At 41.0% G+C, this 23,313-nt stretch overlaps 1 protein-coding gene across 3 annotated transcripts; it reads left to right on the forward strand.

The window, feature by feature from the left end:
- Window positions 1-1,807: 1,807 nt before the first annotated feature.
- LOC132158659 (AT-rich interactive domain-containing protein 1A-like) lies at window positions 1,808-23,052 on the forward strand. 3 transcript variants are annotated; one of them, XM_059568159.1, is made up of 20 exons: window positions 1,808-3,025; window positions 7,825-8,022; window positions 9,333-9,953; window positions 11,018-11,128; window positions 14,076-14,283; window positions 14,527-14,616; window positions 14,724-14,894; window positions 15,619-15,943; window positions 16,086-16,234; window positions 16,349-16,452; window positions 16,541-16,750; window positions 16,854-17,058; window positions 17,650-17,782; window positions 17,858-18,021; window positions 18,107-18,248; window positions 18,348-18,470; window positions 18,565-18,661; window positions 18,751-19,585; window positions 19,681-19,811; window positions 19,900-23,052. In XM_059568159.1, the coding sequence occupies exons 1-20, from the start codon at window positions 2,126-2,128 to the stop codon at window positions 21,799-21,801; spliced, it is 6,819 nt and encodes a 2,272-aa protein (XP_059424142.1). In that variant the 5' UTR covers window positions 1,808-2,125; the 3' UTR covers window positions 21,802-23,052. The 3 variants fall into 3 exon arrangements, with proteins under 3 accessions (XP_059424142.1, XP_059424144.1, XP_059424143.1); XM_059568161.1 differs by having other exon boundaries at window positions 17,864-18,021; XM_059568160.1 differs by having other exon boundaries at window positions 16,544-16,750.
- The last annotated feature ends 261 nt before the right edge of the window (window positions 23,053-23,313 follow it).

Here is a 23,313-nt window from a genome sequence, read left to right on the forward strand (position 1 = left end):
ATATATATATATATTTATATATATATATATATATATAAATCATATATAGCAAATTGCATATATAAATATAAATATATATATATATATATATATATATATATATATATATATATATATAAACTTTTTACAATACATTTCTTTATCTCTACTTAATTGTAGTATAAAATAACATCATCATTTATATTTAAGCTATCAATATTTACATATATTATACTCCACCAAATATTTATAAACATATAGATAATCTCACTCAGAATTTTGGCCGAAAAATATTTTAAATATTTAACAAAGCGATGTTGGATCTCCAAATCAGAGATATTAAACGCTACATAACAGCTCAAATAAATGATTCCTTTTATTTCCATATTCTTTGCTGTAAGATGAAATGTATATACATTTCACTGGGGAGAAATACATTTCCCAGATTCAACATTGCTGTCAAAAAGTGACAGGGAGAATCTTCCTACTTCACAGGACACAGGCAGAGTTGGCCAGCAGTGCTAGCGGCTCTGCATTGCATTAAGGTTGTGCGCTGTGCTGCTCTGCCCATCCCCCACACTGAGATACCAGAGCAGAGCAGCAGAGCAGCAGAGCTTCAGCTCGAGTGAGAGGGGGAGGGGAGGGGAGGGGAGAGCAGAGAACCAGAGACGCTGTGTTATTCTCCTCAAAAGATATTTTCCCCAGAGATCTTTTCTGTCTCTTTTTTTAGATTCCAAACTGAACCACAGTATAAATAGATGGACTTATTCTGTGATGATAATGTATTCTGCCTTTCAGTCACTTTGTGAGGTTTATCTGATTTTCCTCTTTACTCGTGCTCTCTCCCTCCCTCTCGTTTTTAATTTTCACTTCCTGCTCGCAGACTAGCTCAACCCACCACCAACCCTCCCTTCTCTTACTTTCCTAACGCATTTCAATCAGCACAACCCCCTAAAACAGTGTTTCTCAACCAGTTTGACTGATCCTACACCGCACCAATACTGTTAGCAAAATGTATTGATGAATCCATGTATAGGCCCTTCTATATGATATTTAACATAACTTTGGCTAAAGGTCAAAATTTGCTATTTTAAAATGATTAAACCCACACAGTCACACATAATCTGTATTTAACATTGCCTGTAGCGTATTTCATTTTACTTTGCATAGTTTTACGAAGATGTTGGCGCCTATTTAGGCCAGCTTCTGCCAAGTGACAGATGAATTTGTAACAAAATACCAAACACAGTGTGAAAATATATTTTTTTTACCATCCTTAATTTATTCTCTACACATGCATATGGTCAAAATTGTTATGATAGAATTTTTTTGCATTGTTTTTTTTCCCGTGCTTACCTAAAACATGGGATGTTAGAAACATTCATTAACATTTATTTAACCAAGGCAAGTCAACACCAGGCATAGGCCTACATACACTACAAAACAGAATTTATATTGTATGTAGGCCTACAATATGTTGTCTATCCATTTTTCTATTAGCCCATTTTGAGTTTGAAAGTGAAGTAGGTGTGTGTGTGTGTGTGTGTATTTTTGTTTTTGCAGACTTTGGTATTTTATAGGCAGTGCAACAGCAAAACCAGTAAGACGAGTTTACTTCATGGAGAGACTGCATGCAACAAAGCAATCCTAATGTCTGACTATATAGTTTCATTCACTTTCACTCCAGCCACAGTTTTCCCACCAAAATCTGTTCGAGGAACAGTTTTCAACTCTGCCGTTATGCAACGTCAATTTAACACCCCCCTCTACCCAGCCCCCCCTTCTCTGAATCCATTCCGCGCTCCGAAAATAGTCCGAGCCGTGTTTTACTGCTCTCAGCGCACCTCGGTAAAATGGCTGTATCTCAGTGAGCCTCGTGCTGGTGTGATCCGTTCCTCGGCTGTAGTCTACTTCTGCAACAGAACCCCCACAAATTTCGTGTCGGTTAAATTTAATTTCCCGGGAACTCTGTGCCAGAGAGACTAAAAAACGAAGCCGACGGTGGAGTCCGGATTCGGTCCGGTGAAAGGGGTGGGGATGAGTCGGGACACGGGTAAATTGTTGTAAAACTATTGTATTTACATTCAATGTTTCGCGTTTGATTGTGACCGACTCGCCGAGAGGGAGAGGAGGAGGAGGGGGGATCATGGCCGCTCAGGTCGCCAGCGCTACCTCTCTCAACACCAGCCCGCTTTCCGAGCTGAAAAAACCGGATCGAGACCCAAAGGAGGAGTCGGTACCGGGGGAGAAGCAGCAGGAAAATAAGGAGCCGGGACTCGAGAGCGGATCTCCGGCTCGCGGGGAACTGCAGGACCGGGCCGATGTGGGAAATGCTGGGGGAGGAGGGGAGTCGGAGATGAAGAACGGCAACGGGAATCCGTCGAGGGTGAACAATAATCAGAATGAGACCACCGGACCGGAGGGGAACAACCACCCCGGGATGGTACACCATCACGCGCCCGGGTTTCAGTCAGCTTCCTATAACTACGCGCAGCACTACAGCCGGGCCCCTTTTCATCAACATGGCGGACAACAAAGCCCTGGCATGGCAGCTGCAGCGGGGCCAGGCGCGCTGTCGAGCAGCATCATGGACCCCTATCAGCCCAACTCCCACGATCACAGCTTCCCGAACCACCAGTACAACAACTACAGTCCGTTCGGGAACCGAAGCCCGTACCCGGGCCAGGGCTACGGCATGAACTCTCCGCGCAGCGCTCCTCAAGCCCAGGCGGTAGGGGTGCAGTCAGCCAAGCAGCAGCAGTCAGCAGCGACTGCATCTTACAGCAATCAGCGATATAACATGGGAAACCCGCAGCCTACATCCACTCCGACCCTTAACCAGCTCCTCACCTCACCGAGCGGTGCCCGGAGTTACTCGAATTACCCACCGAGCGACTACAGCGGTCAGGACGGTGCTAAGGGACCAGCAGATATGGGCAGCAGCGGAGGGCAGTACGGTGGGGGCCATCCGGGTTGGCAACAAAGAACCCATCACCCGCAACCCATGAGTCCTGGAAGTACCGGGCAGCCCCTGGGAAGAAACCAGGTAAAATTACAACCCTATTGCCTTTGAAAACGGCCTCTCTCTCGCTTTGCTAAAGTCATACGAGTGGTTGAAACGCACTGTGTTAGCTATTGTCTGAGCAAGAGACTATAAAATGGCTGCCTGTTTGGTTTTCCATAGCAGCTCTTGCCTTTACTGCTTATATTTATTTAAAATAACAAAACTTTCCAAAAGCCGCAAGCTTGGTGGCTGAACTTGTGTTGTGAGGTGAAAACTGTTGCCTATTATTGCTGGAGCTGAAGGTAGATCTCCGATTGAAAATGCGTATTCAGCTTCTCCTCCAAGAAGGCTTAAACGCATTTAGCTGTTGCCTCATAGGCATTTTTGTGTTTATATATATATGTATATATGGTTTAATGTTCTGTATATTTATCTAATATGCGATATTTAGCCGGTTGGTGTTTCGTTTGTCAGTTCTGATGTTAATTAGGTGATTAACATAATATTAGCTAATATTTCAAGTGGAAGAACTCATGTTGTATAAACGGATACGTGAGTGTCACACTTCTACAGTAGACAAACATTTGCCGATTATCCTCATTTTGGTCGAAAATGTATTTAAAGACGTTTTAATAGGTCGCTACTAGTACATTTGATGAAGAAAAGCTTCGTTTTTAAAGCCTGGACTGAACTGAATGTCAGTCTGTTTGCGCGCAGCTTGTAAACACAAGCCCAGTGATTTGAGTAAGTGCAGATTGGTTTGCAGTGGGATTTGAATTGTGGAGGTAAAATCCTCCTGTCAAAGGCAGGAGACAGTTGGTCTTGAGTTGACATGCTCGCTGAGATCTGATTGGCTCTGCATCCTGTGCTCTTGGCCATTTATAATTGCATATGATGTAACACTGAAACGCTTGCTGATTAGTTCATGTTGCTCTCCTCCCTCACTCTTTTAGTAGTGTTTTGTTTATATGAAATAAATGTTGGCCAGTGCTTTTAAGATTAATTCTACATATTGGAGATATAGGATTTTATTATTCCAATAAGTAAGGGTTGTGTTCAGAGACTGATACTTTTAACAGAATGTTGTCAGATGACGTTTTACATGCATTACATATGCACACATGTATGTGTAAAAAATACTAATATATGCAATAATATTTAAAAAGGATGTGTGGAAGTCCTCTTTTTTTTATTATACAGGGGAATAAAATACAGATTTTTGCATTTTTATTCAAAGAATGTCAACTGGGAATCTTTAGTTCGTTGTTGAAGTTTCGGTTATTGTGAAGACACTTGAATAGCCTGTGTCTTATTTCTCCAGCCTGTTGGATATTGAGCGAGACAATCTTTTTGAATTCTCCTTCATTCATGCCAGTTGTTTACAGTATGATTTTGTGCTCGGTTTCCTGTTTTGTTATTCTCTGTATGCTAAATGCTTGTTCATGGGGTGCCTATCATGATTGTTTGTCTTGGATGTGTCCAAACACTTTTAAGTGCAATTTCAAGGTTGAACAGCATCTGTTTACCACAGTTAACCTAGTTTATCATATTAGGTTGAGGCTACATGTGCTTCAGTTTTGTCGCTGTGCAATCTGAAGAGGAGATTGAAACTCGGTTTGCAAGTTTTCCTTTTGGCCTAGAATTTCTTATTTAGATTGTCTTTTTATTTAGGCTATTTTTGTTTTCAAGTTTTCTTCATTAATAACAATATGTAATTGTGAAATGAGAACCTGTGAAATGTTGTGGGTTTTTTTTTTAACCAGAATTTCAACCTGTTTTTTTCTGCCTCTTTCTTAAAATCTGAACATTGTTCCTTTTTGTTAGCAAGATTAGGATCTCTATGGGATTGCTCTTTTTTTTTATGTCTTTTTAATAGTAACAATAATTCATTACATTTCTGTAGTGCTTTTCTAGGCACTCAAAGTGCTTTACATTAAGGGAAGTGCTTGTCTATGGGCCCAAACATCTCCCACTAACTAAAACACTAAGTCAGTTGAAGGTTTTTGTTCACAAAGGCTGCATTTATTTGATCAGTATCAGTAGAAACTGTAATATACTATATGAAAACTGTCAATATACTATTACAATTGATTACTTTTTTTTAAAGTGATATAGGCCTATTTCTGTAATGGCGAAGCTGAATTTTCAGCAGTCGTTACTTCAGTCTTCAGTTTCACGTGATCCTTCAGAAATCATTCTAATATGCTGATATTGTGCTCAAGAAAAATTTCTCATTATCATTGTTGAAAACAGTTTTCGGAGGGTGGATTCTGTGAATAAAAAGTTCAAAAGAGCAGCATTTCAATTTTTTTTCATGACGCTATAAAAGTACTTACTGTCACTTTTGATCAATTTAATGCGTCCTTGCTAAATATTATTAATTAAAAAAAAACTTACTTTGACTCCTAAAAGTAATGTATGTCTTTCAGTTTTTGTACAGAACTTCTTGGTTATTAATTATATTATCTTAATAGGTTCATTTTGAAGTAGCTTTGAACTTTCTCCTATAATTACATTATATTTAATCTCAGGCAGAGTTCTGCTTACTGCAGCGTCTGCATGCCGTCCTGCCTTCAGTCTTCTGGTGTGCACCCCATCACCCGTGGCCATGGCCAATCACAGCGTCCGTCCAGCAGCCTCTCCTGCCAAGGGAGCCCTCACTTTATCTTATGCAGATTAGCCATGTGCTGCATTTATTTATTTTATTTTTCTATTCGGACACTGGAAAATGTCAAGAGCAGCTTGCCCTCAGTCGTTTCACACTTTAAATAGTTTACAGCCGTAGTCCTCCTTTCAAGGTTTGAACTCCAGCCAGATTCTAAACGAGCCTCCTAGATATTAGACAGACAACCTAGATGAGGTTTCCCTTGATGACACAGTGTACTTTGTTTTATTATATTTTCATGTTGTGTCATTCAGTAATCATTTTTAAGCTTTGGTCATGTTTGAGTCATCTGTGAAGGACGGATGATTGTGCCATCCAGTCTGACTTATATTCGCTAGACACAATGATACATAAAAAAGATTGAACAAAGGGTCATTTGAAAGAGTTTAGTTTGGTTCCTAGTTTTGCCTCTGTCAGTTTAACACTTTATAGTGTTTATTTGCGTTTCACTTTAAAGTGGATTTCATAAGTCAATGTAACATTTGAATAGGCAGCCAGCATATGCATGAATAAATGCATTTGTACATTGTCATTTAAAAACTAAAATCTAAATTTTTTATTTTTTTTAATATGTTGTAGGTCATCAGATAAAAATAAGGACTTTGTGATATCAATGTGAGACTTGAAAGTGATATGAATATGTGCACTTTCTAACGGCATTTATGGTATTTGATTAATAGTTGTGTTGCTTATGTTTTCTGAACAGAATTTACAATAATTAAAGATCTCTTTATTATAACAACATATTCATCCATTGCTTAAGGAATAGTTGAATAATGTAATGATTATCACCTGAAGCTTGACATTATAATCGTACTAGCATCATGATATTCAAAATTAATATTGAAATGTTATAGATATGCAGTGTATAACAGTATCTGGGCAATGTCACCAAATGACACATTCTTTAGGAAAGTGGCTAATTAAAAAGCTTATTAAAGTCATCCCCATATTCACAAAGTTGCATTATTTAATTTTAGATCTTTTAGCATTTATAGAAACCTTTTGTTACATTATAAATGCCTTTACTGTCACATTCAATTTAATGCATCCTTGATGAATACAAGTATTAATTTCTTTCAAAAAACAGATTTTACTGACCCCAAAATGTTGAACTCAATTTAGATATCTCATTTTGTGAAGGTGAACGCTGGTTAATTTGGCTGCTTGGTAAATGTATTAAGCTGACCTTGAGGATATTATATGGAAGTAAATTTAATTAACATTTGCTTGTTAATAATATTTTTAAAGAAATGTTAAATACACACAGTGAAAATAAATGTTTAAGGACAAATAAAAGAATATTATCAACTAGAATTGTCATTGCTTCTAAAAGTAAAATAAAGTCGTCTTGGGTCTGTTTTTTAAAATTTCAAATGTTGGCAAGTGATGTTTGAATCAGTCAGATTTACATTGCGAAAGAATACGTTTTATGCTGATTCAATTAATATGGTTCCATGTTCTGGAAATATCAGAATTGAATGCTGGAAACTTGGTGTATTTTGTTGTCCATCAGTGTTTGTGCACTGCAGTTGCTATTTGTTAGTTTACAACAGAATGACTTGTATTCCCACTCCAATATTTACGTGACCCCCTTATCTTGGATTTCTATGCTCCAGTGTTCATCTCATTGCAAGTCAAGCTGGACCTCTCCTCTCATGTCATTAAGCCCTGTGTCATTCATTCGGTGCCAAGATTGCCGTCTTTCTCCGAAAAAAGGAAAAGCTGGCTTGGCCGAGGCTACAGCTGGGATGTGTTAAAAATTCGTCAGACTGCCCTCTATTTGAAATGAGTTATATATAGCACTGTTGACTTCCTAAACTAAGGCTGTGCAAGGTAACGGTCAGGTTAATAACCGTGGGAATCGGCAGCAGAGGGTTATTTGCGGTCTCTCTTTTTCCTTCTCCTTTTTCCAACATAGGGTGTTCTCGCTCTTCTTCTCTTGTGGTTTCTTGCATTTTTATTCTGTCCTTGCTATTCTTTCATTTCCACCCTGGCTTTTTAAAATCAAATTCTCTAATGCGGGAGTGCAGAAGTACAGAATAATGGTTTGATTGAATGGTTTCGGAAAATGTGTCCTTGAGTTTTTAAGAAGCTTTGTAGATGTCTTTGTGTGAAACTCAGTTTATCTGTGAGATACCTATGCTCAAACTACTTTGTCGCTCTCGTTCCACAGACTCCAGGCTCCATGGATCAAATGGGGAAAATGCGCAGTCAGCCTTATGGGTCGGGCGGGCCTTACACCCAGCAGCCCCATCAAGGGCCTCCTCCGGGGCCCCAGCAGGGACCTGCTTACCCAGGCCAGGTCTACGGGCCCTCTGGTCCTCAGAGATACCCCATGGGCATGCAAGGACGTGTGCAGTACGGACAGCAGGTCAGTGATCTTTCTCAGCATTTTTCTCTTAGCATTTCATATGCTACACTGTTGTAGTTAAATGAGTGAAAATCTTGGTAATTATAATTTAAGCTAGTAATGATTTTTTTTTGTAACCTATTGCAAGGTGCTTTCTGAATTAGTTAGAAGTGAGGGAAAATACACAATTGTGTTAAGTGCTGGCATCGTTATGTCATTTCTTTAGCATGGTTTTTAAGATTTTAAAGTTAGTTTAGCAGTATAAATACACAGATATTGTCTTCAAGGTAAAAACAAACAAAAACTTTTGTATAAAGTCAGATTACTAATAGTTTAACAGGAAATTGCAGTCAAGAAAATTATATAGTTATAAATTATAACCAATTCAAGATGGGTTGTTATAGTCAGCCCATTGTTATCTTTGATCTTAACCTGTAATTCTATAATTAAAAAAATAAAATGTTTGATAACTTAAATTCAACATTGTTTTACAATGTGGTTATTTGCCCAATATTACCTGAATGTATTATGTTTAACTTTCTGTGAAAAACAAAAACAAATGAGAATTATATCAATTTGATGTAAAAGATTTTGGGGGGGTTAAATTACAGTGTATCATAGTGTTTGGTGTAACGAAGCTCGACAAAAATAGCAACGTGTAGCTATTGTGTCCCAGCTATCATGGGAACTTTAGCCATTCCTAGCCTTAAAAAAATAATTACAAATGCGATGCTGGACAAGGTCACATTTTCTGGAACAATAACTACATTTTATCCTTGTCTTATTGTTTAGGGAATAGGAAGGATAAAATGTTATTAGATAAAGCTAATCTAGTCACTTTTAGCAAAAAACTTTCTGTCCCAGTTTTAATATTAAATATTATTTATGTGAACTCCTATTTACAATAACATGGAATTTGAAAATTGTAATTTTCAGTGCTTAGAGTAGAGAAATTTTTGATTTTCTATTAATGCTGAGTGCAAAAAAAACACTTTTACATCTCAGGACGATTTTACTTACTGATAACATTTAGTAAATTTTTAAAAAGTAGCAAATTAAAACTATGAATTCTCATCCTTTAATCAAGAACGAAATGGAAAAGTAATGGAAATTCAAGAAGTCTACTTGTATAAGGCTTATTACAACACCGATTGCTTCAGAGCAGCTATACACTAAAGAATGGGAAAAAACATGTCAGTGTCACAGATTCAAGTGGGAGCCTTGTCTATAGCATGTAAATAAAAAGAACTGTTTCTTTTTTGTGATATAAATAAATGTGGGAAATACCATGAGTGTACTGATCTTTAGTGCCATCCTACTTAATTGCACAGATGCCATCATATGGACAGCAGGGACCAGGGGGTTATGTGCAGCAGGGGCAGCAGCCCTATTTCGGCCAGCATGGTCAGGGGCCTCACTCGGGGCAGCAGCAGTCACAATATCCTGGGCCTTCCCCAGGGCAACCAGGAGGTCAGGGACCTTATTCACAGCAATCTCATGGCCTCCAGTCATCTGGCCAACACGGACAGACTGGTCCTCCTTACCAACAACCCCACATGCCCCAGCAGCCACAGGGGCAGATGACCGGCCCTTCACCGGGCCCATCGCAGTCCCCATACTCACAGTCCTCGGCACCACCCCAGACCAGCCTGTCTCCTTATCCACAGCAACAGGTGCCTCAGTCCCAGCCCTCGCAGCAGGGGAGCTCCCAGGCTCCTCCTGCATCCCAACCCAGTTACCCCCCTGCCCAAGGCCCCCAACAACAACAGCAGCAGCCACCGCCACCAACATCACAGCAGCCACCGCAGACGCCCACACCTGCTTCTCAGCCGCCCGTGGGACACGGACAGATGCCACAGGGACAGCCCTCATCGTACTCCCAGAATCCCCCACAACAGCAGCAGCAGCAACAACAATCGCCGTATCAGCGTTTTCCTCCACCTTCTCCTCAGGTAACTTAAGCTTTTTACTTTCGTATTAAAGTGGTGGTTCAGGGTAGATGAAAATGAGATGATGTGAGTGAGAGTTACTGAGATCGACTGTCACCACGGGGCCCTCGAGCAACAGTTCTAAAGTATAATAAGGTAATGAGTTGCAACGAAGTTTAGGAATTGCATTAAGTGTCAGTAATTAACAATGATCAACACTTTTACACTATTATCACTGGGTAAATGCTAACTAGCATTAACATATTGGATTAATTTTTCAAGGATCGTGGCACTGAAGACTGGAGTAATGAAAATAATGATGAAAATTCAGCTTTTTGATCACAGGAATTGCATTTTAAAATAAGGGCAATAGAAAACAATTTATAACAGTAACTTTGTTACTTTTTTTTTTTAAGTTTTTGATCAGATGAATGCTGTCTTTGTGAACAGAAGAGACTGTTTAAAAACAAAATAATCTTACTGACACAGTGATGTCTTATTTTCTAATGAAAATCTATTATGGAATATTAATTAACAGTGAACAATAGTACATTTATGAATTCACTTACAGCATTTATTAATCTAGGTAAAAAAAAAAAAAAATGAAATGGTTGTTGATTGTTAGTTTAAACCTAATGCATTGACTAATATTAACAAATGTAATCTTAGTGTAAAGTGTCATTAAAGTATCTGCCGAATAAAATGTAAATGCATACAGTTGCTAAACTGGATGGTGTTTTTAATCCGAATTACTGTTTATTTCTGAACATATGCAAATTTAAAGTGGGATGTTAATAGTATGTTTAATATTCACTTTGTGTGTTTGAACTAAATTGGATGTCTGCATTTGCATTTATTTGATGTCTGGAATGCATTTAATTTCACAGTGCCACCACATTTACAGACTCATACGGTAATAAAAGCAGTATTACAACTGGTTATTCTAAGTACAAAAACAGAAACTTTCATTACTAACAGTGAAACTGACCTAAACACATTTAATATATAGATGCTTTTGCTTACAGATATGCGTCCACTGTCCAAAATAACACCTTTGGCTAACCTGGGCTGCCTTTTTCCCCCCACAGGAGATTTCCCAGGAGTCTTTTAGCTCCCAGTCCAGTGCTCCCCCCTCCGGTCCGCCTCTGGCATCGAAGAGCAGCACAGAGGACATGCAGGGCAGACCCTCTAGTCTACCAGTGAGTTTGACACTTTCATTTCACACAAGCTGTTGACTGCGTCCAACCGCATATTAAGATGCATTGTGAATTTGACAGATTCACAAATGCACGATCACATTGTTTCAGTCAAACATTATTTTTATGTTTAATTTTAGTTTGAGGTAACTAGCTTGAAGATGTGTGCATAATTCAGCCTCAGCTGCACCTTTATCTATGGAGTGATTTATGTAGGACCTTTGGGGTTGTGGCTAAATGAAGAACTTTATGTCGTCTGTCACGGAAATATATGCTATCGGTTCTCTCTGTACCTTTTTTTTTGAACTCTTCATTTGAATTCTGCTTCTTTGTCTTTGAGATTTAATTGCATTTGAGTGTGTGTTATGACCTGCGAGACTGTGTCTGAAAAGGACACATGGAGAGACACCCAGCTGCGCCGACATGGCACACGTGCAGCCGACTGCCGCAGCTATGGCAACCTCAGGGACGCTATGATCTCACTTTTTTTTCCCCTCCTAGATGAGATAAATAAGGCCAGCAGGCTCTGGCTGTGTGATTGTATGTGTACAAGAGTTCATTGTTGCCGAGTGGAAGAAGCTGTCACCGAAAGATTTATTTTAAAGAGGAAAAGTTTGTGTGGCATAATAAAATTTTGCTATTGTACTGCTGATTTTATATATATATATATATATATATATATAATTTAATTCAGTAAAGAATATCTATCTTGCCTTGGCCTAAAAATTTAGCAACAAACCTTATCCAGAGCATGCAAGACTTACAGTCGTGGCCAAAAGTTTTGAGAATTACATAAATATTGGAAATTGGAAAAGTTGCTGCTTAAGTTTTTATAATAGCAATTTGCATATACTCCAGAATGTTATGAAGAGTGATCAGATGAATTGCATAGTCCTTCTTTGCCATGAAAATTAACTTAATCCCAAAAAAACCTGCATTTCATTGCTGTCATTAAAGGACCTGCTGAGATCATTTCAGTAATCGTCTTGTTAACTAAGGGGAGAATGTTGACGAGCACAAGGCTGGAGATCATTATGTCAGGCTGATTGGGTTAGAATGGCAGACTTGACATGTTAAAAGGAGGGTGATGCTTGAAATCATTGTTCTTCCATTGTTAACCATGGTCACCTGCAAAGAAACGCGTGCAGCCATCATTGCGTTGCATAAAAATGGCTTCACAGGCAAGGATATTGTGGCTACTAAGATTGCACCTAAATCAACAATTTATAGGATCATCAAGAACTTCAAGGAAAGATGTTCAATTCTTGTAAAGAAGGCTTCAGGGCGTCGAAGAAAGTCCAGCAAGCGCCAGGATGGTCTCCTAAAGAGGATTCAGCTGCGGGATCGGAGTGCCACCAGTGCAGAGCTTGCTCAGGAATGGCAGCAGGCAGGTGTGAGCGCATCTGCACGCACAGTGAGGCCAAGACTTTTGGAAGATGGCCTGGTGTCAAGAAGGGCAGCAAAGAAGCCACTTCTCTCCAAAAAAAACATCAGGGACAGATTGATCTTCTGCAGAAAGTATAGTGAATGGACTGCTGAGGACTGGGGCAAAGTCATATTCTCCGATGAAGCCCCTTTCCGATTGTTTGGGGCATCTGGAAAAAGGCTTGTCCGGAGAAGAAAAGGTGAGCGCTACCATCAGTCCTGTGTCATGCCAACAGTAAAGCATCCTGACACCATTCATGTGTGGGGTTGCTTCTCATCCAAGGGAGTGGGCTCACTCACGATTCTGCTCAAAAACACAGCCATGAATAAAGAATTGTACCAAAACACCCTCCAACAGCAACTTCTTCCAACAATCCAACAACAGTTTGGTGAAGAACAATGCATTTTCCAGCACGATGGAGCACCGTGCCATAAGGCAAAAGTGATAATTAAGTGGCTCGGGGACCAGAATGTTGAAATTTTGGGTCCATGGCCTGGAAACTCCCCAGATCTTAATCCCATTGAGAACTTGTGGTCAATCCTCAAGAGGCGGGTGGACAAACAAAAACCCACTAATTCTGACAAACTCCAAGAAGTGATTATGAAAGAATGGGCTGCTATCAGTCAGGATTTGGCCCAAAGGTTGATTGAGAGCATGCCCAGTCGAATTGCAGAGGTCCTGAAAAAGAAGGGCCAACACTGCAAATACTGACTCTTTGCATAAATGTCATGTAATTGTCGATAAAAGCCTTTGAAACGTATGAAGTGCTTGTAATTATATTTCAGTACATCACAGAAACAACTGAAACAAAGATCTAAAAGCAGTTTAGCAGCAAACTTTTTGAAAACTAATATTTATGTAATTCTCAAAACTTTTGGCCACGACTGTACATGATTCCGAATGTGGATTTATTTTTTATCAATATTTTAATATCTGTGAAAGCTGAATGTTTCCGATTGGATAGGAAAATGTTGATATAAAAAAGATAATGCAATGAAGAGTTCTTTGAGACAGCCGACAGCTTTGTTTTTAAACCCCTAGCAGAAATGCTTGAACACCAAATGATAACACCAGCTGAGCCGTTTTTGTTTTTTTTTCTCCTTATTTTTTCTTCTATTTGTGTTTTTGTCTTTCTATGGAAACACTGATTATTTTTTTCCAAATACATTTATATTTGCAGTGCATGGAATGGAAATAAAATGCATTTCCTAAATGAATGTTCTTGGCCTTACTGTGACCGATTTCATTTTTCAAAATTATTTTGAGTTCTTAATCATAACTCAAACCTTTCAGTGAAATGAGACTTCTCTCTGGTAACACTTGCCAGACTCCAACCATTTAGTCTGCTTAAACCGGAGCTTGCATTCAGATCTGCCATTCATCTAATGAACCATCATTGGATAGTCTCCGCCCTACTTCTTTTCTTCCTTTCCAACAAATCAGCAGAAAAGATACTACTACCATTACAATACGACTTCCAACTTCGATTTTTCTAACCTTCTTTCTACGGTTCTCTCTGCTTAGGACCTATCCGGGTCAATTGATGACCTGCCTACTGGTGCGGAGGGCGCTCTGAGCCCTGGAGTCAGCACATCTGGAGTATCCAGCAGTCAAGGAGAACAGAGCAATCCAGCACAGTCACCCTTCTCCCCTCACACTTCCCCACCGGTGGGCTCTCCTGCCAGCGCCTCAGCACCTCGTTCTGGGCCACTGTCCCCTGCCACGATGCCAGGTAGGGCTAGTATTTCTTAAATTACTTTGAAATGTATTAAATATAAACTATTTTGTTGCAACAATTTTTGGAGCATATGGTGTGAGTTTGTGGTTTGAATACCAGTATGTGTGTGTGTATATAATATAATATAATATAATATAATATAATATAATATAATATAATATAATATAATATAATATAATATAATATTTTAGTTTGTTTTAGTTTTTTAACTACATTATTTGAATTTCTCATTTTTAGGGAACCAGATGCCTCCCCGCCCTTCAAGTGGACAGTCTGATGGGATGATGCAACCTTCAATGAATCAACCTGGCATTGGCCAAGAAAGAGGTAACTCAGTCTGTATAATAAAAATAAAAAAAGATAGGACTTGTTTTCCATCCTGATGCTCTCTTTTTATTTATTGTATCCATACATTAATCTTTTTGTCTGCACAGGATATATGCAGAGAAACCCTCAGATGGCACCCTATGGGTCTCCACAGTCAAACTCTGCGTTGTCTCCTCGTCAGTCATCTGGTGGCCAGGTGCATGCTGGAATAGTCCCTTATCAGCAGAATAACTCTATGGCAAACTATGGGCCTCAAGGTGGTCAATATGGCCCACAGGGTAAGTGGCTCAGTGGTAACCGCTGACTATAATTTAATGCAAACGCATCTCATTTAGAACAATTAAGAAAAATATACATTTAAAAAAATGGGACCCTTGTTGAGAGAAGTTACTGTAGTGGAGGTGCAGATATTGGGCTTTTATCTTTGTCTTCTTGCTGTCCCTCTAAATCCTTTTCACTCTTCCTCTTTTTCTCTCTGTGCGACCAGTGGATCACAGTGTGGTTATTTTTAGCGTCAGTGAAAAAAAGGAAGTTGACGTAGCATGGCTCACGTCAGTTGAGCAGCTACAGTGGCTGTGGGTTACTGCAGCGTTTAATGCTTCTAAAACTCTCAAGGGCCTGAAACTCTTCTAACAAGCCCACCAATGAGGCAACCATACCCCAAACCATTCGGCCAATGCTAATTGTTAAATTCCTTATTCTGTTGTGGTGTTCAGACTTTGTGTTTCATTCCCAAATTGTAATACTGAATGTGATTTCTTAATAAATGTTTTATTTCTCTCTACATAAAGATGCAGCATACGCAATATGCTGCTTCGATTAACTTTTTTTCAGATCAGCCTCTCGATCAGCTTTTATTGTCATTGTAAAACTATTATTAATATAACATTATGTAGATTTGTTTTGCATTTCTATGCATGCATGTATTTTAAAACTGTACTGTACTTTTTTCACAATTGTGGAAACTTGTATCAAATTACAACTTCCTGTCTTCCTCTTCAGGTTACCCCAGGCAGCCTGGTTACAGTGGCATGCCTAATGCCAATTACCCAGGCCCTGGCATGGGCGGAACCATTAACCCTATGACTGGACAAGGAGGAGGGCCAGTGTTTGCTGGCATGCCGGCTGGAAGGATGCCTCACGGACAGATGGGCGCACGTCCCTATGGCCCCAACATGGGTCCCAACATGAGTCCCAATATGGGTCCTAATATGGGCAGCATGCCCCCTCAAGTGGGAACTGGGATGTGCCCACCTCCAGGACTCAACAGAAAGCCACAGGATGCCGCATTAATGCAGCATGGACCCACCAACTCGATACATAACAGGTACTGAAATACAACTGAAGTTGTGCATTTATCATTGTTCTGTCTCAAATGTCTGATTTGTTAGCCTTTTTTTTTGTTTTTTTTTTTGAGTACAAACTGGATCCAATCGGGTAGTTTGAAGTTAAATGTGTTTTGACTCAAGGCTACCAGGTTACCCCAATATGTCTCCTGGTCCCGGTATGATGGGCTCAGGACCTTCATATGGCCCTTCCATGAACAACATGCCTGGAATGATGAATACCCAGGGTTCCCCCTATCCTATGGGTGTTAACATGGCTAATAACACTAGTGGTAAGATAGAAAAAAAATCAGTTTTTGTATGGTATAAAAAAGAATAAAACATAGCTGAAGTAATTTTTACCTGCCAGGACACAATCATGGTTAATGTATCTGTTTTTCTCTTAGGCATGTCCCCTGGTCCGGACTTTGGTATGGATGGGAAACTTAACCAAGCCCAGAAAATGAATAATAAAGTTGAAGGGACACCCAAGACAGAATCAAAATCCAAGGTTTGCTTAACATTCTTTACGGAAGAAATCAGTCATCCTTTGATGCACTTCCTGTGTAATTCCTTTTTTATAAACTGCTTCTGCCTAGAAGTCAAGTTCCTCCACAACAACGAATGAGAAGATCACTCGGTTGTATGAACTAGGCCCAGAGCCAGAAAGAAAGATGTGGGTAGACCGTTACTTGGCTTTCATAGAAGAAAAAGCCATGGGCATGAGTAACCTGCCAGCGGTGGGACGCAAGCCCCTTGATCTCTTCCGCCTCTACGTGTCTGTCAAGGAGATTGGAGGTCTTACACAGGTATATTCAAGTTGTCCATACACATTAAGATAATGTTGAAGGTCTCAACTCATTTTCCCTCAAGGTTGTTGACTTACATCCTTTGGCGTCCTTGTAATTGCAGGTTAATAAGAACAAAAAATGGAGAGAGCTGGCCACAAATCTGAATGTGGGGACCTCCAGCAGTGCTGCCAGCTCTCTGAAAAAGCAGTACATTCAATGTCTGTATGCTTTTGAATGTAAGATTGAGCGTGGAGAAGACCCACCGCCTGACATTATGACTGGAGATAGCAAAAAGAACCAGGCCAAGATTCAGCCTCCCTCCCCAGGTGAGTTCTGGTGTCTTGGATCTTTACAATTGAGAAACATCACCGTCATAGGTTTATGAATTAATACTGTATGTGCAATTTTAAGCACTTTATTTAAAAGCACATATGAAAAAGGCAGAATAAAGATATGTTATAACATTATTGTTTAAACATATGAATCACTGAATACATTTTAATGACCAGTTGCAGAAGTCTCAGAGTATAACTTTGAGGGGCTGTGAAACTCTTAAACACATTTTTGCAGATCTTAACAGATCTGTGCAGATTGTGTGTATGTCATTAGAGCATTTCTCATGTTGCTATCTATGTCAGAGGTCGCACGCCTCTGGAGCAACTAGGGGATAAGTGTCTTGTTCAGGGACACATTGGTGTCTCACAGTCAATTCGAACCGGGGTCTCTCACACCAAAGGCATGTGTCTTTTCCACTGCGCCAACACCACCCAGATATCTCGTTTCATTACACTTTTTAACTGCCCAAGAATTTGGCTTGGGGTACTACTGATGTTGTATTACTTGCATGTAAATATAATGATCATAGAAGTATAATAATCTCCATCTTGTAATTTTTTATTTATTTTTGCATGGCACAGCTGGATCCGGCTCTCTTCAGGGGCCCCAGACGCCACAGTCCACCAGCAGTTCCATGGCAGAAAGTGGAGACTTGAAGCCTCCTACTCCTGCCTCCACCCCACACAGCCAGATGCCCCCAATGCCAAGTGGCAGGTGAGATTCACTCGTCTTGTAGTACTGCATGCGTTTTTTGAGTGTGAACCACTTCTTACCTGCCCTGTTTCTTAGGAGCAGTGTGAACCTGCAAGATCCATTTGCTGATAGCGACTTCTCTCGGAGAAACACTATGACGCCAAACTCTGGCTACCAGTCAGGCATGAGCACCCCGGAGATGCCTGGTCGCATGGGACCCTATGAACCCAATAAAGACCACTTCAGTGGTATGCGTAAAGGTTTGTATTGTAGTCATGTTATCATAATCTATTATAGTTCATGATAAGCTACCTGGAGTAATGAGCTGTGTGCTTGTGGTACTAGTTGGAGAACAGTTTATGCCTGGTGGGCAGGGTCCCAATAGCAGTCTCGGTGATCAGTACAACAGGGGACCACCAGGCCCTATGGGAAACATGCCCATGGGCCAGCGGCACCAGTATCCATATGGACCCGGCTGTGACAGGAGGTACACTGAAACCTTACTTTGGGAAGAAACTAATTATTTTACTTTCATTTGTGTTATGTAAATAATGCAATGAACTCTAAACTCTCCTATGTTGCATAGACCAGAGTCAGGGATGGGCCCAGATGGCAGCATGGGGCCTGGAGTGCCACAGCCAAATATGATGACTTCAAATGCAGAATCTGGGATGTATTCACCAAATCGTTACCCTCCACAGCAACAGCGGTCAGTCCACTAATTGATTCGTTTCTATGTAGATTGTATTTGTTTATGTGCTATATCTAGTTCTCATTTCTCTTGAATATGGTTCTTTGTGCAGGCATGAGTCCTATAGTAATCAGTATCCTGGTCAGGGTGCACCTCCTGGTGGCTCCTATCCGAATCAGCAGCCTGGAATGTACCCGCAACAACAATCTGTAAGAAAGCAGTTAATAAAATGTGATGTGATGACTAAATGTTACTGAAAGCCTTGTCACATATTTTAAATGTAATCTGTTGCCTTTAGAACTACAAAAGACCAGGTGATGGTGGTTACCCACCAGCTAAACGGCATCACGACGGTGAGATGTTCAGTGGGCCATTCAATGCTCAGCAGCCACAGCCACCACCACAGGCTCCCCCTAGTGGTCCCTCAAGTGGTCAGGAAATGTATAACCAGTATAACAGTTCATACCCTGGATCGGACCGTCGTCCACCTGGTCCCCAGAATCAGTTTCCTTTCCCCTTTGGAAGAGATCGGATGCAAGCAGGCACGGGCCCAATCTCCCAGGGTTCCATGCCTCCTCAAATGATAGGCAGTCCAATGCAGTCTGTTCCTGATGGTCCTCAAGGTGGCATGTGGCAGGGCAGAGGGGAAATGGGCTATCCCAGTTACCCCAATCGTCAGGGACCTCCTACTGGTCCCGGACAAGGCCCAGGCTACCATGCAATGAATCGATCTGAAGACATGTTGCCATCTGAACCACGCATGAATCATGAGGGCCAGTGGCCTGGGCCACGACAACCCCCATATGGCCCTAGTGGCGCAGGTCCACCAATGAGCAGACCCTTGCAGTCAAATTACCAGCCTCCCCAAGCCATGCAAAACCACATTCCACAGGTGTCAAGCCCCACGCCCATGCCTCGGCTTATGGAAAGCAGGACTTCCCCCAGCAAATCAGCCTACATACCCAGCAATATCAAAATGCAGAAGGCGGGACCTCCAGTGCCTGCATCTCACATTGTACCTCCCTCAGTACAGCCTCCAATGATGAGAAGAGACCTGTCCTTCCCTCCGGGTTCCATAGAGGCAACATCACCAGTTCTCAAACCACGTAGGCGTCTTACCATGAAAGAAATTGGTAAGTACATTTTTTAATATACATTACATAATTTGGTTATTTATCAAGTTCAGTCCTCTGTGATACAGAAAGATAACTGTGTACTTCTTTTGCAGGCACCCCGGAAGCATGGAGAGTCATGATGTCCCTTAAATCGGGACTGTTGGCGGAGAGTACATGGGCTTTAGACACCATCAACATCTTGTTATATGATGACAACAGTATTTCAAATTTCAACCTTATACAGGTGAGTCATTTTTGGAAAATGACAAAAATGTTTATTGCCATTTACTTAAGTTTCATTCTAAATAACATAGTAATATTTTATTTTAAAGCTCCCTGGTTTCCTGGAACTAATCGTTGAGTATTTCCGCCGTTGCCTCATTGAGATCTTTGGGATTCTGAGGGAATATGAAATTGGGGATCCAGGACAAAGATCTCTTTTAGATCCCAGCGTGCTCAAAACAGATGAAAACATTGTGGATGATGAGGCATTGGTTGAGAGCATGGAGGAAGATGGAGAAACAGAGGAGGAAGATGAAGGAGAGGAAATGCAAAGGTCAAAACATCAGGAACAACACATGGCACAAGGGCCTCTCCAGATAAAACAGGAAGAAATGCCTAGGACACTTGAAGACTCTGTAAAGAAAGAAGATTGCCAAGGAACTGAAGGAGAGTCATCTGCAGAACCCAAGACTTCAGAGCCACCAAGTCTAGAGCTGGATGTTACTCAAGAGAAGCCCAAACAGGCTAGTAAGTTTGATAAGCTACCCTTGAAGATTGTGCGAAAAAAGGATCCATTTGTGGTGGACTGCTCAAATAAGCTTGGTCGGTTGCAGGAATTTGACAGTGGCCTCCTGCACTGGAGTATCGGTGGAGGTGATACAACAGAACACATTCAGACCCACTTTGAAAGCAAGATGGACCTGTTGCATCTTCGGAAGCGTCTTCCTGCTCCGGTCCCTGACAGGAAGAGAGGAGCTCAGAAGGACAACCTGGCACCCTCTCCGCCCTCATCCAGTGAAGAGCATGGGAAAGAAGTGGATCGGCAGCCCTTTCCACAGTCATCCACTGAGAAGGTGACCAATGGAATTTCAAACTTGAGGGACGACAGACCTGCTGACTGCTTAGAAACTGCCTCTTCACACATAGAGAAACAAGTAACAGAAACGACAACTTCAGAAAACATCAGGTCAGCACCTCCAAGCCCATCATTACAGGGTCAGTGCTCCATCGCCGTTTTAGAAGATGAGCCACACAGCAAGGATGAAGCTCCTCTCGTCACGCTCTCAGACTGGCAAGACTCCCTTGCCCGTCGCTGCATCTGTGTCTCTAACATTGTCCGCAGCCTCTCGTTCATCCCGGGCAATGACTCGGAGATGTCAAAGCATCCAGGGCTGTTGCTACTGCTTGGCCGCCTGTTGCTTCTCCACCATCATCATCCAGAGCGCAAGCAGGCACCTTTAACCTACGAGAAAGAAGAGGAGGTGGATGAGAGTCTTGGTAGCAAGAAAGACGAGTGGTGGTGGGACTGTTTGGAGGTACTGCGAGAAAATTGCTTGGTCACTCTTGCCAACATCTCAGGCCAGCTTGACTTCTCTGTCTACACTGAGAGCATCTGCCTGCCTCTGCTGGATGGCTTACTCCATTGGGCCGTTTGTCCTTCAGCGGAAGCCCAAGACCCCTTCCCTAGTCTTGGGCTTAATGGCGCCTTGTCCCCCCAGAGACTAGTCCTGGAGACCCTCTGTAAGCTCAGCATTCAGGACAACAATGTGGACCTCATTCTGGCGACGCCACCTTTTAGTAGATTAGAGAAGCTGTTTGGTAACCTTGTGCATCTAGTTGGAGAGCGAAAGGTGCCGGTTTGTCGGGAGATGGCGGTTGTGCTGCTGGCCAATCTCGCACAGGGTGACAGCCTGGCAGCCCGTGCCATTGCGGTACAGAAGGCCAGTGTAGGGAATCTATTGGGCTTCTTGGAGGACAGCTTAGCGGCTACGCAGTTCCAGCAGAGCCAAGGTTCCCTACTGCACATGCAGGGGTCACACTTTGAGCCTACAAGTGTGGACATGATGCGGCGGGCTGCTCGGGCTCTGCTGGCTCTCGCTAAGGTGGAGGAGAACCACTCTGAGTTTACGCTGTATGAATCGCGGCTACTGGACCTTTCTGTCTCCCCACTCATGAACTCATTGGTGTCCCATGTCATCTGTGATGTACTCTTTTTGATAGGCCAGTCATGACAGCTATGCGGAGCTGTGGCTCCACCTTCTCTGGTTTTCATACTTCCCCTTTGCCTGTCCTCTCCATTGGCGAGTGGAGATTGAAAACAGAGAAAATTGACTTTCTTGTTTTCTGTTTTGTTTTTTTTATTTATGCAAGCCCTTTCATATTACACCCCCTGGTCCACCTTTTCTCTGCATCTTACTTTGGGAAGGTTGTCACGACTTTGCTGTGGATCATGAACCAGAGCCTCAACACACTGACAGAAACTGTAACACTGATGTCAACTAGATGACCTGGACAGGGACCCCAACTTTTGTGTCCTTGTTTGAGGGGAAAGTACTTTTTTATAATAAAATAAATAAATGAATAAAATAAATAGCTTGAAAAAACAAACTATTTACCAAAGTTGCTGTCTTGTTTACAGTGAGTTTTGGGGTTAATTGTTTCTTTGTCCTCCCCAAGAGGGTGCAAATAATACACAGCTCTTGTTCACATTGGCAGGTGGACTCTTCATTGTTTGGTGGTTGTATTTTGATGCTACACGGTCAACCTTTCTGGATGCGTGTACAGCAGAAATAATTTTCTGTACAGTACTCCACAACTGTAAACATACTGCAAACGTACTGCACTGTTCCAATATGGGGTAAATGTTGGCTCAGTCGGCTTCGTTTTTTAAACCATTAATTTGCTGGTAAGGAGAATACCCCCCAAAGTATCAAGGACATACAACACCCTGACCTCTTCTTTAACCCTTGATTGTATGAATTGACCCCTATAAATAATCACCTTCTAGGACTGGTTTTCAACTTAAGATGCAGCCGAGGCTGTACTGTATATAAGATGTTGTACATTTTCACCTCATTTTCTCTCTCTCTCCCTCTCTTTCACACACTCTTGCTTCTTATCCCTTTTTATCTATTAAGAATCAGAGCGGACACTCAAGTTGGGTCAATTGCATCAAAATGCCTAGGTATATAAACTGAACCATCTTTTGGCCTCCACGTTTCCTTTATAGTGCAGAAAACAACTTAAATATTTTAATTTCATCTCCTGGTACAACAAAATGACTCTAGATGAAGAAACACAGTTGAGATTTTTTTTTTTTCTCCAGTGATATGAATTCTGCATATTTGTATTTCAGACTATGTAGCTTAATGTAAATTCCTTGTTTTTTTTTCGCTTTTTGGCTCAATGAATATCATTTATTCACTATGAAATCTTTATACTATATGTTCCACGTGGTAAGAATAAATGTACATTAAATCTTGGTAAGATGTTTGTGATTATTTTCATTTAGATGATTAAAAAAAAACTAGAATTCTGTAATTATGAATGGAAGCTTAATTCAGAATGGGTTTTTAAATGCATTTTAATTTGCATGTTCAAAATGAACTCAATTTGTAAGATTCAATATTACTCCTCCTAGTGTTCATTGATATTTGTCTGCTAAAAAAGATGTTTATCCGTTGAAAAGGCAATGAAGAGTTTGATTCAAATATATTTGTCTCCCGAGACAACGAAGCTGAAGC

This window comes from Carassius carassius, chromosome 15, assembly GCF_963082965.1.
Source record: "Carassius carassius chromosome 15, fCarCar2.1, whole genome shotgun sequence".
Lineage (NCBI taxonomy): Eukaryota > Metazoa > Chordata > Actinopteri > Cypriniformes > Cyprinidae > Carassius > Carassius carassius.

Coding starts and splice junctions, on each gene's coding strand:
- LOC132158659 (XM_059568159.1), top strand. CDS start 2,126: ATGGCCGCTCAGGTCGCCAGCGCTACCTCTCTCAACACCAGCCCGCTT. Junction 15,944..16,085: donor ACCAACTCGATACATAACAG/GTACTGAAATAC, acceptor TTTTGACTCAAG/GCTACCAGGTTACCCCAATA. Junction 18,022..18,106: donor CTTCAGTGGTATGCGTAAAG/GTTTGTATTGTA, acceptor TTGTGGTACTAG/TTGGAGAACAGTTTATGCCT.